The sequence below is a fragment of the Cyprinus carpio genome, chromosome B4 (assembly GCF_018340385.1).
Source record: "Cyprinus carpio isolate SPL01 chromosome B4, ASM1834038v1, whole genome shotgun sequence".
NCBI classification, from domain to species: Eukaryota; Metazoa; Chordata; class Actinopteri; order Cypriniformes; family Cyprinidae; genus Cyprinus; species Cyprinus carpio.
In genome coordinates, this window is record NC_056600.1 from 4545472 (window position 1) to 4562606 (window position 17135).

The 17135-nt window shown below is 37.4% G+C and overlaps 3 protein-coding genes across 4 annotated transcripts; 1 reads left to right on the forward strand and 2 right to left on the reverse strand.

Moving 5' to 3' along the window:
* Positions 1-86: 86 nt before the first annotated feature.
* Positions 87-6732, forward strand: ada2b (adenosine deaminase 2b). The gene is made up of 10 exons (XM_042722695.1): positions 87-220; positions 1052-1349; positions 1422-1641; positions 2677-2887; positions 2971-3098; positions 3745-3835; positions 4136-4244; positions 5074-5231; positions 6101-6303; positions 6402-6732. Exons 1-10 carry the CDS (start codon positions 200-202, stop codon positions 6487-6489), a joined length of 1527 nt encoding a protein of 508 aa, XP_042578629.1. The 5' UTR covers positions 87-199; the 3' UTR covers positions 6490-6732.
* Positions 6733-7545: 813 nt separating this feature from the next.
* Positions 7546-11777, reverse strand: LOC109059469 (probable polypeptide N-acetylgalactosaminyltransferase 8). 2 transcript variants are annotated; one of them, XM_042722684.1, is made up of 11 exons: positions 11216-11776; positions 10937-11141; positions 10700-10866; positions 10424-10607; positions 9861-10058; positions 9659-9773; positions 9093-9278; positions 8725-8862; positions 8547-8642; positions 8198-8362; positions 7546-8104 (listed from the first exon to the last, which is right to left on the reverse strand). In XM_042722684.1, the coding sequence occupies exons 1-11, from the start codon at positions 11394-11396 to the stop codon at positions 7964-7966; spliced, it is 1776 nt and encodes a 591-aa protein (XP_042578618.1). In that variant the 5' UTR covers positions 11397-11776; the 3' UTR covers positions 7546-7963. The 2 variants fall into 2 exon arrangements, with proteins under 2 accessions (XP_042578618.1, XP_042578619.1); XM_042722685.1 differs by lacking the exon at positions 8547-8642 and having other exon boundaries at positions 11216-11777.
* Positions 11778-11920: 143 nt separating this feature from the next.
* Positions 11921-17084, reverse strand: LOC109059467 (probable polypeptide N-acetylgalactosaminyltransferase 8). Its single transcript, XM_042722752.1, has 11 exons — positions 16580-17084; positions 15876-16080; positions 15638-15804; positions 15362-15545; positions 14681-14878; positions 14479-14593; positions 13949-14134; positions 13581-13718; positions 13404-13507; positions 13026-13182; positions 11921-12931 (listed from the first exon to the last, which is right to left on the reverse strand). Exons 1-11 carry the CDS (start codon positions 16770-16772, stop codon positions 12791-12793), a joined length of 1788 nt encoding a protein of 595 aa, XP_042578686.1. The 5' UTR covers positions 16773-17084; the 3' UTR covers positions 11921-12790.
* Positions 17085-17135: the final 51 nt, after the last annotated feature.

The window sequence follows — 17135 nt, forward strand, 5'->3', positions numbered from 1 at the left end:
GAATGTCATAATGAGAAGCATTTGCAAAAGGCTCCTATTCCTGATTCTCAGTATGTCACATGCTCTATTGTCATCACATTCTTAACATGTGCTGGTTTTGCAAAATGAGGAACTTAATACACTAGAAATGCAGACAGACAGCAGCTGAAATACATGCTCTCTGGCTTTAAGACGAAGAGAAGAAAACAAAAAGGGAGCAATGAGCAGAATAAACTTGAAGGTAAGGTAACTTTCAGCCTGATAATGGAATTGTTTATTATTTGCAATCAGTAATAATGGTTTAAAGTTTGCTCTTTTCTCAATGTTGAGGTTTTCCAGATTAGATTCCTGAGTCAATTATTTGATTATTGCAAAAGCTGGGGTTCAAATTACCACCATATTAAAATATTAAGGAAATTAAGAAATAATATTAAGGAAATAGATCTAACATAAATTGTGGTGAATATTATAATTAATATGATCACGTAAAAATGCTTATTTATAATAAATCTTAATAAAATAATTGTTCCAATAAGAGTTTAAAAAGACTATGAGATAATAAGACTATGCCAAATGAACTTACAATAGATCCTTTCAAATGCTTTTCACAGAATGACTGCAAAAATTTTAGTGTGTGAGAAAACAGCTCAACTATTATTAGTAGTAGGCTAGTAGCAGAAGTAAAACTGACTTCGGTTTAAAGGAATAGTTTACCAAAAATTAACATTTGCAGAAAATGTAATCAATGTACCAAACAGCTGATAAAAACATCACAATAATCCACACCACTCCAGTCAAACAATTAATGTTTTATAAAGGAAAAAAAAAAAAACTGTTTATAAGAAACAATTTTATCATTAAGGCATTTTTAAACATTGCTTCAGGCTAAAATACTAGTCCATATTCCATAATAAGGTTTAGACATCAAGCTATACGTTTAGAGTTGAACTCTTTAATGTCCAGGCTCAGTGAAGGTGCAAATTACACTAAAACAACTTTGTAAAAGTATAGACAAATCCCATTTAAAAAAAAAACTAACAAGAATGGGAATATCACTCTCTCACCATCTCAGGATCTCTGTATCTCCAGCATGGCAGCTCTGACTGTCCTGATGTCACTGTGTATCAGAGAGTGTAATCCAATGCCAGATCCCCATCAGAGGGAGCTGATGCTGAAGCAGGACATGTCCCAGCAGGTAGGGGGCAGAGTGGAGCTCACTGCTGCTGAACTGCAACTGGATTCACTCCTGCACCAGCTGAAGCTGAAAGAAATGGCTGCTTCACCTTTCCCACCATCCAAGCACTTCTTCAAAGTCCGGCACATTGTGCAAAAAAGCCCTGTCTTCAAACTGCTACAGAAAATGCCAAAGGGTAAAAAATGGTTACTTGTATACTTGGGAAACATCTGTCCTTCAGATGATAAAATGACTGTGTCCCTTACAGGTGCTGCTCTTCACATCCACAGCTCTGCTATGGTGAGTGTGGATTGGCTGGTGATGAATGCAACGTACAGGCCTCATTGTTACATCTGCTTCACGTGGGACGGGTCAGTGCAGTTCCTTTTCTCCACCAATACGCCCTTTCTGCGATGGGGATGCTCTTTTTGGAAACGCCTAGATGTGCTGAGGGCAAGTCTGAGTGACATCACTGCATTTGATAACAGGTGATTAAACGTATTTCAAAATCAGGTATAAAACAGCCACAGGAGTTCACTGGTACAAACAATGACAGTGGCCTTTATAGTGCATTGAAATGCATTAATTGCTTGCAATTACCACTTGGTTGATGGATGAAATTCATACATTTTTAAGTGTGGCTTTAGTGGCCTTTTGATGTTAAACCTCACAGAAATACCCTAAATATATTTACTGAATGAAACCCAACACTTGTTTTTTTATTATGTTTTAAGGTGCCGATTCCAAAAATAGTGCCTGTTTTGCATTTCGTATAATTTTTGCAGTATTTGCAGTATTTTTGCATTTATAAAGTGGAAAGTCTTGTATTATTACTTAATCGTCAGAAAAACTGCCACAAAGACATGATTGATATCTTCCTCTAGGCCAGGTAACAAGTATTTGTTCAATTCTCAGCTGATTTTCACATATGGGAGATTCTGAAGACATTGTTTTAAGCCTAATTCTGATATCAAAGTTAGAATTATGGCCAGTGACAAGAAAATGCAAACATGACCCAGATGTTTTCTGCTACATCTGTGGGTGTTTTACAACATCCAAGCAGGGACATAAAATTACAGATTTTGTGGGGGGAAAGCTTATTTTTAAAGTTCTTTGCATTAAATTGAGCATGTGTCTATGTGAACACATTTTCCATTACTTTGCTGATTGAAGTTACATTTTAAACATATCATGTTGGTCTTTTTTGTCTTTTTTTTAACCTTTGATAACTGCACCAGATTTTTTGAACCAGAAGAACGAAATGAAAAAATAACCACTTTTCCCTTAATAATAGACGAAATGAGTGCTATTGTATATTTTCACTGATGTGCAACCTGTCCATCTATGTTAACATCTCAAAAAATGCTATATAATTTAAAAAAAATCTTATTGTGTTTAAAAAAAACCTGAATGTTGTATTGATGTTTTTGAACTCAGCAAATTAAAATCAAATTAGGTTATAATGTTTGTTGTTAGTTCCAGAACTAACAAACAGAACTAATTAAACAAATTACATTTCTCAGTTTAATGCGGAATCTTACACTCTTCACGGAAGACCCGGAGATGTCTTATCCGACACAAGATGCAGTATGGGACAAGTTTGAGAAGACTTTTATGGCTCTATCTGGGCTGATCACATATGCACCTGTCTTTAAGGACTATATCTACCAGGGTCTGAAGGAGCTTTACGAAGACAACATCATGTACCTGGAGCTAAGGCTCGGACAGTCCAAGGTTTGTGACTGATAGACCACATCACCATAATTAAGTGTATGCATGCTCTTATAGTAAAATGTGTATTATATAATTATTTTTAGGCATATGAACTTGATGGCACCACCCATGACAGAGCATGGTCTCTGGAGGTCTACAGAAACACTACTGAGCAGTTCAGAGCAAATCATCCAGATTTCATAGGATCTCGTTTAATCTTCTCTGTCCACAGGTAAAACTACATTAAATGATCTAAATCAATCAATAAATTGTCTATCTTGTCCTGTGAATAAACTGAATAAGGTGAATACACATTTAATTTACCACTACAATACAGTAATAATAATAATAATAATAATAATAATAATAAAAATAATAATAATAATAATAAAACAATCCTGGGTAAATAACTTTAATTTCTGTTACCAAGGGTCATAACAGTCAGCTTTATGATTAAAATGTTTTTTTTTACAGCTGACATGTGACAAATGACATTTTATACAGTGTTTTTCCCCTTTTAAAGAGCATAAGCCATGTTGGCTTATTTAATAAAGTCACTTTAATGGTTACTGTTTCTAAAAAAGGAAATGACATTTCCACTATCCAAATAAGATTTTTCTTTTTTGCAATTATGACTCCACTAGACTAATGGGTGAAACTTTGGACAATAATGCTTCCTTGAAACATAAACTCCAGATGACAAAAGCAAAGACCCATGCCATTAATTGCTCCAGAATAAAAACACGTTTGTCATTTGAATTAAAAAAGATGAATTATATTGTCTAGGATTTTTTGACAGGATTTTACATACTAAGATTATTTATTTCAGATGCAGTATTATATTCACATTTGTCTGATCTGAATGCGTTTTTACACAGGTCTCTCAGTGTGTCTCAAGTGAAGCAGGCAGTACAAGAGGCCATTGAAATGCAGAGAAAATATCCAGATATCATTGCTGGTTTTGACCTGGTAATCTCATCCTTGACTTAAGTTACAGTTCACAGCCATGTTGCCAGAATGCAATACTAAATACTTAACATCTGCATATATGCTCTATATAATTGTGTATGGGACAAATAAAAATCTTGAATCTTGAATTGTGCAAGCAATCCACAGTAATAACAAAGCCAAAATAACTAAACGATGAGTCAGATGAGTCGATCCTAAAAGTTGACATGGCACCATAACGCTAAAAAAAATGAAAGATGTGAAATTATATTACCACATTTAATATCAGTTTTCTCTCATTTGAACAATTTATTGCTGTAGGTTGGTCGTGAAGACACTGGAAGATCTATCTGGTACTTTCGAGATGCCTTATCACTCCCTTCAGAAATAAAGACGCAGCTTCCTTTCTTTTTCCATGCTGGTGAGACGGGTCAGTATATGTAGCTCACTTCATTCGTTTTTGGAGAATTTAAACTTTTGAATGCATTGAACCAACTGCTTCACAAAATCTTCATTAAACACTTAAAACACCACTTGTTGGCCAAAATTATGTAAATGCAACTCAATACAAACATGCATAAAAATACATCTTTTACAAATCAATTGCAAATGTTTTATCAAAAGTGTAACCTATTAAATGCAATTAGGAAAAGTCCAAATATAGTGTGACCATATGTCTTTTTTTCCTGGACATGTTCTGGCTGGGATTTCTAAATTGCATTAAATGTCAGGATTTTGCCTTTGTTTTCATACTTGCCTAAGGTATTGACTGAAAATTAGTTTAACCAATAGCATGAAGGCATTGTAGATAATCATGCGAGAATGTGCGATCTACAGAAAATGGTCAAAGCAATGCAAATACGTATACATATGATGTGTGAGGACTGTAGAGAGCACAGCAACAAAGAAACAAAGACAAACCCGGACATTTTAGGGCATTTAGACAAAGAGGCCATATGGTCACCCTAATCAAACCCCATTAAATATAAACTCTGTGAATTATGTGTTCTTTTATTAGCCATTAACTATACTTTCCTTTTTATTATACAAATGTGTCACTGAAAATGTTTACAAATTTATAAAAACTTTTATCATAAACACTAGTTCATGGGTGCTAGAAACCTCTGGTTTGTAATCAGTGAAAAGGTTTCGAAGCTGTGTTTTGAAAGCCCCCATCACTACACTCAATTGTTTTACAGTTACAATAACAGCTGAATTGAATAGATTGGAATTGGCTTGCTGTGGGTGTTTATTTTTAGATTTGGATGGTACAGATGTGGACAGGAATGTGTTAGATGCTCTGCTGTTTAACACCAGCCGCATTGGACATGGTTTTGCACTGGTTCATCATCCCCTGGCCAAGCAGCTGTCCAGGACGAGAGGAGTGGCAGTGGAGTTGTGTCCTATTTCCAATCAGGTAAGTTGTGGTGCAAAACTAGGGTGATCATACATCCTCTTTTTCCATGATATTTCCTAGTTGGGATTTGTAAATTGGCTAAATTGTCTGGGTTTTGGCTTTGCTCATCTTTTTTTTTTTCATACTTGCTAAAAGCATTGTTGGGGAAAGTTACTTTAAAAAGTAACGCATTACAATATTGTGTTACTTTTTATGGAAAGTAAAGCATTACGTTACTTTTGCATTACTTTTTGTCACCTTGGATGTGCTTGCTTATAAATTAAAAACAAAACAAAAAAAAACAAAAGCATGCAGCCAGATTACATAATCGGCCAGTTGTGTCAAGCAAGAAGGTGGGATGTACAGAGAATAGTCAAAGCACTTCAGAATACGCGTACATATAAGTGAAGTGACATACAGCCAAGTATGGTGACCCATACTGAGAATTTGTGCACTGCATTTAACCCATCCACACACACAGCAGTGAACACACACACCGTGAACACACACCCGGAGCAGTGGGCAGCCATTTATGCTGCGGCGCCCGGGGAGCAGTTGGTGGTTCGGTGTCTTGCTCGAGGGCACCTCAGTCGTGGTATTGCCGGCCCGAGACTCGAACCCACAACCTTAGGGTTAGGAGTCAAACTCTCTAACCACTAGGCCTTTATTTAGAAATCCCAGCCCGGACATGTCAAGGAAAAAGAGGATGTATGTTCACCCTTCAAAGCACACAGGGGACAGTTTGCCTCCCAAATAAAGTCCTAAATGTTCTTTTTGGCTTGCTCCACTAGTGTGAATAAAACCAATAATTTGACAGACACATCTTGAAAAGAACTGTGTCAATAATGTCATTGTGATTGGTTGAATCAACAGTGTTCCGTCTTCATCAGGTGCTAAAACTGGTCTCGGATTTGCGAAACCATCCCGCCGCGGTACTAATGTCAGATGGTCATCCCATAGTGGTGAGCTCTGATGATCCCACCTTATTCGGGACCACAGGACTCTCTTATGATTTCTACCAGGTCTTTGTGGGTATTGGTGGGTTGAGCGCAAACCTGGGGACTCTAAAGGAGCTTGCGATGAATTCAATCAGGTGCTTAAGATATATTTATTCACATACTTTTATTTGAAACTTTTTTTTCATTATGTAGAAGAATAATTTAAGGTTGCACTTTTCCCCTTTATTAACAGGTACAGTTCTTTGTCACCACAACTACAGGATAAAGCTATTACGATATGGAAGGAAAAGTGGAACAAATTTGTGGCAGAAAATTCATAACCAAGACAAACAGAATAGGAGAGGACTGTATTTTTTATTATTACTTATCTTTTGAAACTAAGAAAAAGAGAAAAGTTTCTTATGCTCACCAGGGATGAATTTATGTGATTAAAAATATAGTTTAAACTATGAAATATTGTTATGAAAACTGTTATGTTGTATTTTCACTGTTGTATTAAATGTATTTTCTGTCACATTTGATCAATTTAATTCATTCCTGCTGACTAAAATAAATAATTTGTTTAGAAAACTTTTGAACAGTAGAGTGTATATTTTCATATTTCTTACAACCACTCCATAACCAGGTGTATCATCAATGGGTTAAATTGTGCAAAATCAATACCATACCATCCAGATACCATTTGAATGGTATCTCTTTCTCGCCGATACATCGCTGATGTATCGCCGAAGATCAGGCATGTAGTTTGTGTTCCCTCTCGTTGCGAGCAGGGCTTCACCCTGGTCCTGAAAGAGAGAGTTCTTGAGAAACTGTTCACATTTGATATACTCTCATACCTAACAATTTTGATTGTATTTTTTTAAGTGGAGGACAAATTCTATATAGTTGAGCAAATGTTTATGCATCTAAAGAAATGGATGAATGCATCAAGACAGATGTTAAATTACAGAGAGTGTCCATCAACTGCTGAAACTCACCTGTGGTCTCGAGTGTCTGGCAGCTCCCGGTCCAGAGGCAACTGGTCACTAAGGAAGGCATTATAGCCGTATTTCTGAAAGAGCTCCTCAGCCTTCCTCTGGTCATCCTCAGAGAGTTCAACAGTCCATTGCTTGAAGAGATTTGAGTTTGGAAACAGCTTCTTTGCTAGCTTATGTCTCACTTTGGGGCTTCTCTCTTCTGCAAGAATATGTGTTCATCAAGTATTCAAAATATTAAACTAAAGCAAACATACAGTATATTAGTATCTCACCCACTGGATTTAAATGAGTTTTTCTTCTTCTGTTTTCAGTTATTCTGTCGCTGGTCCTGTCATGCTTGAGGTGATTGTGTAAAAGTGTATACTTAGTCACTGTGACAGAAGATTTGCATGCAACGGCTTCAATGTTAATTCACTTTCTTTATTAAATGTAACATACATTTCACAAAAACGATAAAGCCTAGACGTGAATCTAGTTACATGAAAAAACATAAGACTCCACAAAGCTCCAGGAGTGCTATATGATGGAAGTCAATATTTTCACCGAATTCAATGTTGCTGTATGGAAAACAACAGTCTGGATATTCTGCTCAGTAAATGAAGAGAGAATTGTAATTTTTGGATGAATTATTATTTTAATAAACACTGGCATTCTGTGACAACATTTCTTATAGCTGGCTATTAGGAATAGGGTAGATTAGTATGAAACATTAAAAATTTTCACACAGTCTCTTTGAGTTCATAGCTGCATTCACATTTTTACCACTAACACTCCAGCATGTTAGCTGTGTTTATATAGATTGATTATATCTAGCTTTTCATAAGTCCTGAATTACATTCTGTATCTTCCAGTGTTGGTTTCTGCAGTCCTGAAGAAAAACGTTCTCTTCATACTTCCCTGTCTGGTCAGCGCTGATCTCCAGACAGCGTTTGGTTTCTCTGTTCTGTATGGCCTGTCCCTGAAAACAACCAAAAATATAATTTTTTTCCAAGCAATGTTTAGATTGTAATATATCACAGCATCAATGTTTGGGGTGTAATTATTTGTTCACCTGTTTGAAATCCCAGTACATGTGTTTTGGTTTTTCAGTGTCTGAACACCAGGAAAGCTCTGGAAACCTGCCTGAGCCGGGATCAATTAGACAGCGGTTCCTATTGTTTTTAAGGGACTGAAGAGGATGTGCAAATATCTCACCACGTGCTGTATAGTGAAATATCTGTGTGATGAGAAACTGGAGTGTGTCAAATACTCCCCAAAAATAATTTGAAAATGCAGAGAAGAGAAGAGAAGAGAAGAGAAGAGAAGAGAAGAGAAGAGAAGAGAAGAGAAGAGAAGAGAAGAGAAGAGAAGAGAAGAGAAGAGAAGAGAAGAGAAGAGAAGAGAAGAGAAGAGAAGAGTACCTGTGTTCCCGTAAAATGACATGGATATAAAATGGGTGTGTTCTCCTCAAGTGGCCCCTTATCCAAACATAAACTTATTTGCAGATCATTAATCAGCTGTTTTGATAGATAGTAAGGACATTTTATTAAAATGGTTAAACCAATCATCTTGTTTCATAGTAAACCATATGGCACTCACCACTCCATAACCAATTAAATCATTCATGGGATTTAACTGAGGATAGACATTTTCCAGATACCATTTAAATGGCTTGCATTTTAGCCTCTCTCTCAGCTTTTTTCTTTCTGATACATCACCAATGTCTACCCCATGTTTCTGTGGAAACAGGAAAGAACAGATACTCAGGATCATTTGCAGATCATAAATCTAATAAAGAGCCAAAACAAATGAACATTTAAAATCTCAAAACCTCTAGTCACACATCTCTCTAGTCACAATGTTATGTATCTCAAACTAAACCAGACAGAAACAACACTTCAGTAGTCCTAGAACTGGCCTTGAAAATACAGTATTTGATTGGCTGAATCTCCTTTCATTAGATCTACCTGTATAGGAAGACCCCAGGCGATGTTCACATTTATTTTGTATTCATCCATCCAAACTTCTGCCACTCTGAGTGCATTTCTCATCATGACATTGTTAAGATCAGTTACATATGGTTTGTGTCCCCTCTCAATGTGAGCAATTTTAGAGCAGGGTATAATCTCTACACTTCCTCCACACAGCCACACCTGAGCCAAAACGTGAAAGAAAAAGTCAACACTGTGCAATATGAGTACCATGTAACTACAGGATGTAAGGAATAATTGACAACAGGCTAATGAATTATTGAAAAACAATGCACAACTCTGGTGGTAATGCAGCCATAACACAGATCATGCATTATTGAACAATAATTCAATAATTCCACTCAAACCATGTTTACAAACACATCAATGCATTGTTCAGATATTTTATTGGGAGATATTTTTCAAGTTTTTGTCCATCAAATGCTTTTGTGTACAGAACTTATTTCTTACAAATCTCGTCTCAAGCCTCCATTGCTAATTATAAAACGTCATTTTAGAGCAAATAGAATTTAAGGAGATTGATCAGCGTGTTTGTGAATTACCCGTATTCCTAATTCAACATTCTCTCCTCCATACACCTCCATCCCTCCGTCCAGAGTCCCAATCTCACCAAAGAACAGGCGATCAACCACGAGTATTCCCATTACAGAAGGACTCCTGGACAACAGGAAGAGAACGAATCTGTTAGACTCTCATCTGAGATGGACTACAGTATAAAATATTAAACCAGCAACACGCACTCACTTTTCTGGCTGTGAAGGGTCATTTTGATCGTACCACTTCTGAGGGAATCCCACGTACATGCACCAGAGAGCCCAGTCAAAACCATGAGCAGAGGCGAACCGCTTTGTCACCTGCAAGTCATAATAATTGACTTTATCAAACACAGGGCTCAGGACCAGCGTACGGTCAGCCTGGATACGTGCAAGCAGAGGCTCCGCCCTAAAAGAGAGAGAGTTCTTGAGAAACATTTCATACACAGCCCCCCTAAATAAACTTCTAATTTGCTGTGTATTGATAGTAGGTAAGGTAGTTGTTGTAGTAGCTATGTTTTGGTATGGGGTAGGGTTAAGGGATCTAGAAAATGGTCATGCAGAATAAGGCATTAATATGCGCTGCATAAGGAAATATTCTAGTAGTAATAACAAACTAGTTAATAATGAATGGTGTTCTCTAATCTTAAGTGTTACCATTTTGTCTAAATAATACTAAAACAACACTACTTCACAGAAGCTATGCTATATCTTTTCCATCTTGTTGAGCAAATATTATTGCCAAATACTAAAGTTAACTGAGCAGTTTCACACCATTTGACATGGACCTCAATGTGGGCGTCTAAAATGGCAACCACATCCCCAGTGGCAGCCTTCCACCCCGAGATTCTGGCCTGGGAAAGTCCTTTCTGCTCTGAATGGGTCACCATCTTCACCAGGCCTGGGTGCTTCTCATTGATGGAGCTGATATACACATGTAGCTGTGTTTTCAGATCTTCTGCAGAAGAGATACATCCAGAATTAATAGCTCATTTTGTGCACAATATGCATCTAAGACTAGGGTTGGGTGATGTTTTGAGAGAAACAAACCATTTGTGCTGTGGTCGTCCACCAGTATGATCTCTTTGAGCAGGTGGGCTGGAGTTCTGTTGATGATGCTGCAAATGGCTCTTTGAATGACAGACAGAGCCTCATCCAGGTAAATCAGCACCACGCTGAGGGTGGGCAGATTATGGGGGTATTCACGGCCAATGCATCTACAGAAATGGATGAATGCATCAAGACAGATGTTGAATTTCAGAGTGTTCATAAACCGCTGAAACTCACCTGTGGTCTCGAGTGTCTGGCAGCTCCCGGTCCAGAGGCAACTGGTCACTAAGGAAGGCATTATAGCCGTATTTCTGAAAGAGCTCCTCAGCCTTCCTCTGGTCATCCTCAGAGAGTTCAACAGTCCATTCCTTGAAGAGATTTGAGTTTGGGAACAGCTTCTTTGCTGGCTTCTGTTCATTTTTCTCTTTGAGGCTTCTCTCTTCTGCAAGAATTCATGTTCACCAAGTATTCAAAATCTAAAACAACACTGAAGCAAAACATATATTAGTAACTCACCCACTGCATTTAAATGAGCCTCCAGTTTGTCCAGCTTGTTGAGGATGAGTGCACTGTGCATCGAGAAGTTCTGCTGGACTTGGTGGAGCTGCTTAATATCATTCATCATCAAGCTCATATAGAGAAACACCACAGTGACAGACAAGACTGGAAACAAAGTCTTCACAAAGCTTATTCTCATGATTTGAATGCTCGAGTGTGGCTATCATCGCAGAAAGGGTTCTTGGTCTGATGAAAGGCGTTTTTTCCCACTGTTTTCAGTTACTCTGTCATTTGTCCTGTCATGCTCGTAACAGTTGTGTGAAAGTGTAGCATCACTGATGCTTAGTCACTGTGACAGGAGGTTTGTATGCAACAGCTTCAATGTAGATTGCCTTACTTCATTAAATGTAACATACAGGTTCACAAAAAAGATAATGTCTAGACGTGAATCTACATTTACATGCAAAAACACCACAGATTCAGGATTTCACATAGATTTCAAAGGAGCGCTATGGTGGATATCAAGATTTTGACAGAATAAAAACTTAAACTTTTACCTCTTCATCACACTTAGCCATCATATGTCTTTGGAAGTCCCAGAAATACAATTCGGTAGAATTAAGTCATATGAACTAATTCTGTCCTTTTTGGAGCTTTCCATTTACATTTGTTGTATGGAAAACAACAGCTAAATATCTCATTTTGTGTGAGGCTGAGTAAATAATGAAAGAATCACTTTTGGTTGAACTACTGCTTTAATATACATTGAGATTCTGTGACAACATGCCCCTATAGTGGGCTATTAGGAACAGGGCAAACTATGATTATTGTTTTTTTTTTTTTTTATTCAAGAAAGATACATTGATTTCATAACAAAACATAAACTTCCATTCATTGATATATTTTGCAAACTGTATATCCTTTGTGAAGTCTGGGGATGCTTGAGTCTTTCCCTGCTCCTTATCAGGGGTTCTCAAACATTTCTGTCACCTGAACCGCTCATTTACTTGAAGAACCCCAGTAGTGCCTATCTGCCTCAAAAATGCCAAACCCACTTTCACAGTACTTTCACAGTGTAGACTCTCATGTGTTCAAATGCATTCACTAAAGATCCCCTTCTTTCCGCCTACTGACCAAATTCTTTAACATTTTGGGATGTGTTGTTGAAGCGTGCTAGCCAGACAGGATTTAACCTTGCCGTCTGAAATCGTAAGTTTGCTTTGAAGGGAAAAAAGTAAAAAGCACAATGATTTCTTACCAGTCCTGATTCTAACAATCTCACAGCGTTCAGCGTAGTTATGCAGCTATCTGAGCAGAAACGAAAGCTGCCGCTCTTCGTATCATCTTCTATAGTCTCTTTTTGCATTCATATATAAATTGCAGGAGCCTATTTGGCAATATTAGAGTGAAAGGTCAGAAAAAGCCCTACCCATAGATCTGCCCTAAAATAAATCATGAAAGTGGTCAAAAGTGGACAAAAGAGACAAATTATATAAAACAGGTAAATGGGAATGTGTCTCTCTCATCTTCTTGTGATCCCATCGACCAAAACCATTTCAGCTGCATTTATGTAGATTGATTTAATCTTGCATTTCAAAAGTCCTGAATTACATTCTGTATCTTCCAGTGTTGGTTTCTGCAGTCCTGAAGAAAAACGTTCTTTTCATACTTCCCTGTCTGGTCAGCGCTGATCTCCAGACAGCGTTTGGTTTCTCTGTTCTGTATGGCCTGTCCCTGAAAACAAACAAGAATATAATTTTTTTTCCAAGCAATGTTTAAATTGTAATATATCACAGCATCAATGTTTGGGGTGTAATTATTTGTTCACCTGTTTGAAATCCCAGTACATGTGTTTTGGTTTTTCAGTGTCTGAACACCAGGACAGATCTGGAAACCTGTCTGAGCCGGGATCAATTAGACAGCGGTTCCTATTGTTTTTAAGGGACTGAAGAGGATGTGCAAATATCTCACCACGTGCTGTTAGGGAACTGAAGAGGAAACTGTGCAAATACTCCCCACCAATATGCTGTATAGTGAAATAGAAGAGAAGTGATGAGAAGAAAAAAGGAGTGTGTCAAATACTCCCCAAAAAAGGGAAGGGAATAGTTTGAAAAGAGAAGAGAAGAAGAGAAGAGAGAGAGAGAAGAAGAGAAGAGAAGAGAAGAGAAGAGAAGAGAAGAGAAGAGAAGAGAAGAGAAGAGAAGAGAAGAGTACCTGTGTTCCCGTAAAATGACATGGATATAAAATGGGTGTGTTCTCCTCAAGTGGCCCCTTATCCAAACAAATACTTGTTTGCAGATCATTAATCAGCTGTTTTGATAGATAGTAAGGACATTTTATTAAAATGGTTAAACTAATCATCAATAAACCATATGGCACTCACCACTCCATAACCAAGTAAATCATTCATGGGATTTAACTCAGGATAGACATTTTCCAGATACCATTTAAATGGCTTGCATTTTAGCCTCCCTCTCAGCTTTTTTCTTTCTGATACATCACCAATGTCTATCCCATGTTTCTGTGAAAACAAGAAAGAACAGATACTCAGGATCATTTGCAGATTATAAATCTAATAAAGAGCCAAAACAAATTAACATTTAAAATCTCAAAACCTCTAGTCACACATCTCTCTAGTCACAATGTTATGTATCTCAAACTAAACCAGACAGAAACAACACTTCAATAGTCCTAGAACTGGCCTTGAAAATCCAGTATTTGATTGGCTGAATCTCCTTTCATTAGATCTACCTGTATAGGAAGACCCCAGGCGATGTTCACATTTATTTTGTATTCATCCATCCAAACTTCTGCCACTCTGAGTGCATTTCTCTTCATGACATTGTTAAGATCAGTTACATATGGTTTGTGTCCCCTCTGAATGTGAGCAATTTTAGAGCAGGGTATAATCTCTACACTTCCTCCACACAGCCACACCTGAGCCAAAACGTGAAAGAAAAAGTCAACACTGTGCAATATGAGTGCCATGTAACTACAGGATGTAAGGAATAATTGACAACAGGCTGATGAATTATTGAAAAACAATGCACAACTCAGGTGGTAATGCAGCCATAACACAGAGCATGTATTATTGAACAATAATTCAATAATTCCACTCAAACCATGTTTACAAACACATCAATGCATTGTTCAGATGTTTTATTGGGAGATATTTTTCAGGTTTTTGTCCATCAAATGCTTTTGTGTACAGAACCATTGCTCCATTGCTAATTATAAAACGCCATTTTAGAGCAAATAGAATCAGCGTGTTTGTGAATTACCCGTATTCCTAATTCAACATTCTCTCCTCCATACACCTCCATCCCTCCGTCCAGAGTCCCAATCTCACCAAAGAACAGGCGATCAACCACAAGTATTCCCATTACAGAGGGACTCCTGGACAACAGGAAGAGGACAAATCTGTTTCACTCACATCTGAGATGGACTACAGTATAAAATATTAAACCAGCAACACGCACTCACTTTTCTGGCTGTGAAGGGTCATTTTGATCGTACCACTTCTGAGGGAATCCCACGTACATGCACCAGAGAGCCCAGTCAAAACCATGAGCAGAGGCGAACCGCTTTGTCACCTGCAAGTCATAATAATTGACTTTATCAAACACAGGGCTCAGGACCAGCGTACGGTCAGCCTGGATACGTGCAAGCAGAGGCTCCGCCCTAAAAGAGAGAGAGTTCTTGAGAAACATTTCATACACCTTCATACACTGTATTTTTCCCATACATTGCACCTATACATTAGACCCAATTAAAAAAAAAAAATCACTACATCCTAATTTAAAATATATGGAGAATGTCCCACTGCCCCCCTAAATGAACTTCTAATTTGCTGTGTATTGATAGTAGGTAAGGTAGTTGTTGTAGTAGCTATGTTTTGGTATGGGGTAGGGTTAAGGGATCTAGAAAATGGTCATGCAGAATAAGGCATTAATATGCACTGCATAAGGAAATATTCTAGTAGTAATAACAAACTAGTTAATAATGAATGGTGTTCTCTAATCTTAAGTGTAACCGTTTTATCTAAATAATACTAAAACAACACTACTTCACAGAAGCTATGCTATATCTTTTTAAGACAGAGAATTCCATCTAGTTGAGCAAATATTTCTGCCAAATACTAAAGTTAACTGAGCAATTTCACACCATTTGACATGGACCTCAATGTGGGCGTCTAAAATGGCAACCACATCCCCAGTGGCAGCCTTCCACCCTGAGATTCTGGCCTGGGAAAGTCCTTTCTGCTCTGAATGGGTCACCATCTTCACCAGGCCTGGGTGCTTCTCATTGATGGAGCTGATATACACATGTAGCTGTGTTTTCAGATCTTCTGCAGAAGATATACATACAGAATGAATAGCTTATTTTGTGCACAATATGCATCTAAGATTAGGGTTGGGTGAGGTTTTGAGAGAAACAAACCATTTGTGCTGTGGTCGTCCACCAGTATGATCTCTTTGAGCAGGTGGGCTGGAGTTCTGTTGATGATGCTGCAAATGGCTCTTTGAATGACAGACAGAGCCTCATCCAGATAAATCAGCACCACGCTGAGGGTGGGCAGATTATGGGGGTATTCACGGCCAATGCATCTACAGAAATGGATGAATGCATCAAGACAGATGTTGAATTTCAGAGTGTTCATAAACCGCTGACTACTCACCTGTGGTCTCGAGTGTCTGGCAGCTCCCGGTCCAGAGGCAACTGGTCACTAAGGAAGGCATTATAGCCGTATTTCTGAAAGAGCTCCTCAGCCTTCCTCTGGTCATCCTCAGAGAGTTCAACAGTCCATTCCTTGAAGAGGTATGAGTTTGGGAACAGCTTCTTTGCTGGCTTCTTCTCATTTTTCTCTTTGAGGCTTCTCTCTTCTGCATAATTTTTTTATACATTTTAGTTTAGTAAAATTGCTTAGAATCTTTAATTCTGCTATACCAGCAAAGACATTAACAGATCTCTGTTTGTGTATCCATTTAAAAACTGGTTGTCTATAATCACTTTAAATTACATAGATATAAACCCATAATGTTGCTTCAATTAGTGCTAAATAATATATTATTATAAACAATATTGTGCATGTACATGTAAAACTGTGCATTCATTCAAAAAAGTTGCACTCAGTACTTTTGAAAAATATTTTTAAAAAGAGGTTTATATATATATATATACTGCAAACAGAGTGTTAAAAAACTGCATTTTTTAATTGAAAAGGTCAAAAGGCCACATATATAGATAGATAGATGAAAAAAAAAATAAATAAACAAATACATATAAATAAACATAGATAGATAGATGCTAACTTTAAAGAGTGCTTAGAGAGTTACGTAAAACAACAGCTAAACAGAAATAATTAAACAGATAGTAACTCACCCACTGCATTTAAATGAGCCTCCAGTTTGTCCAGCTTGTTGAGGATGAGTGCACTGTGTAACGAAAAGTTCTGCTGGACTTGGTGGAGCTGCATCTCTTGAGTATGAATATTATTCCTCATCAAGCTCACATAGAGAAACACCACAGTGACAGACAAGACTGGAAACAAAGTCTTCACAAAGCTTATTCTCATGATGATCAGCAAATATCCCAGTTCTGAAATATTTGTAAAGATTTTCTAGATTCCGTGAGGCTGTCACTTGTCAATGCTTTATGGTTATAGCTCTGTGACTGTAAAGTTTGCTATCTGATCTTAACTTGATCTTTATTAATCATGCTAGATTGAAAGGGAGGAAACAGAACATGGAGTCCTGGTAGAGGTGGTGGAGTTAAACATTAGACACAACTATTCACTTTTAAAAATATCAATCATATCATTCAGGATATCATTCAGTAAAAGGAACCAGGCAGGCACCACAATACATCAACACTTATTACATATAAACAAAAACACGTCTAGATTTTCGACTCGAATTATAAAAACTATATATTAGAT

Coding starts and splice junctions, on each gene's coding strand:
- ada2b (XM_042722695.1), top strand. CDS start 200: ATGAGCAGAATAAACTTGAAG. Junction 2,888..2,970: donor TAAGGCTCGGACAGTCCAAG/GTTTGTGACTGA, acceptor AATTATTTTTAG/GCATATGAACTTGATGGCAC. Junction 5,232..6,100: donor TGTGTCCTATTTCCAATCAG/GTAAGTTGTGGT, acceptor CGTCTTCATCAG/GTGCTAAAACTGGTCTCGGA.
- LOC109059469 (XM_042722684.1), bottom strand. CDS start 11,396: ATGAGAATAAGCTTTGTGAAGACTTTGTTTCCAGTCTTGTCTGTCACT. Junction 10,867..10,936: donor CCAGACACTCGAGACCACAG/GTGAGTTTCAGC, acceptor CCATTTCTGTAG/ATGCATTGGCCGTGAATACC. Junction 8,863..9,092: donor CCTGGGGTCTTCCTATACAG/GTAGATCTAATG, acceptor CTGTTTCCACAG/AAACATGGGGTAGACATTGG.
- LOC109059467 (XM_042722752.1), bottom strand. CDS start 16,772: ATGAGAATAAGCTTTGTGAAGACTTTGTTTCCAGTCTTGTCTGTCACT. Junction 15,805..15,875: donor CCAGACACTCGAGACCACAG/GTGAGTAGTCAG, acceptor CCATTTCTGTAG/ATGCATTGGCCGTGAATACC. Junction 13,508..13,580: donor ATTTACTTGGTTATGGAGTG/GTGAGTGCCATA, acceptor CTATCAAAACAG/CTGATTAATGATCTGCAAAC.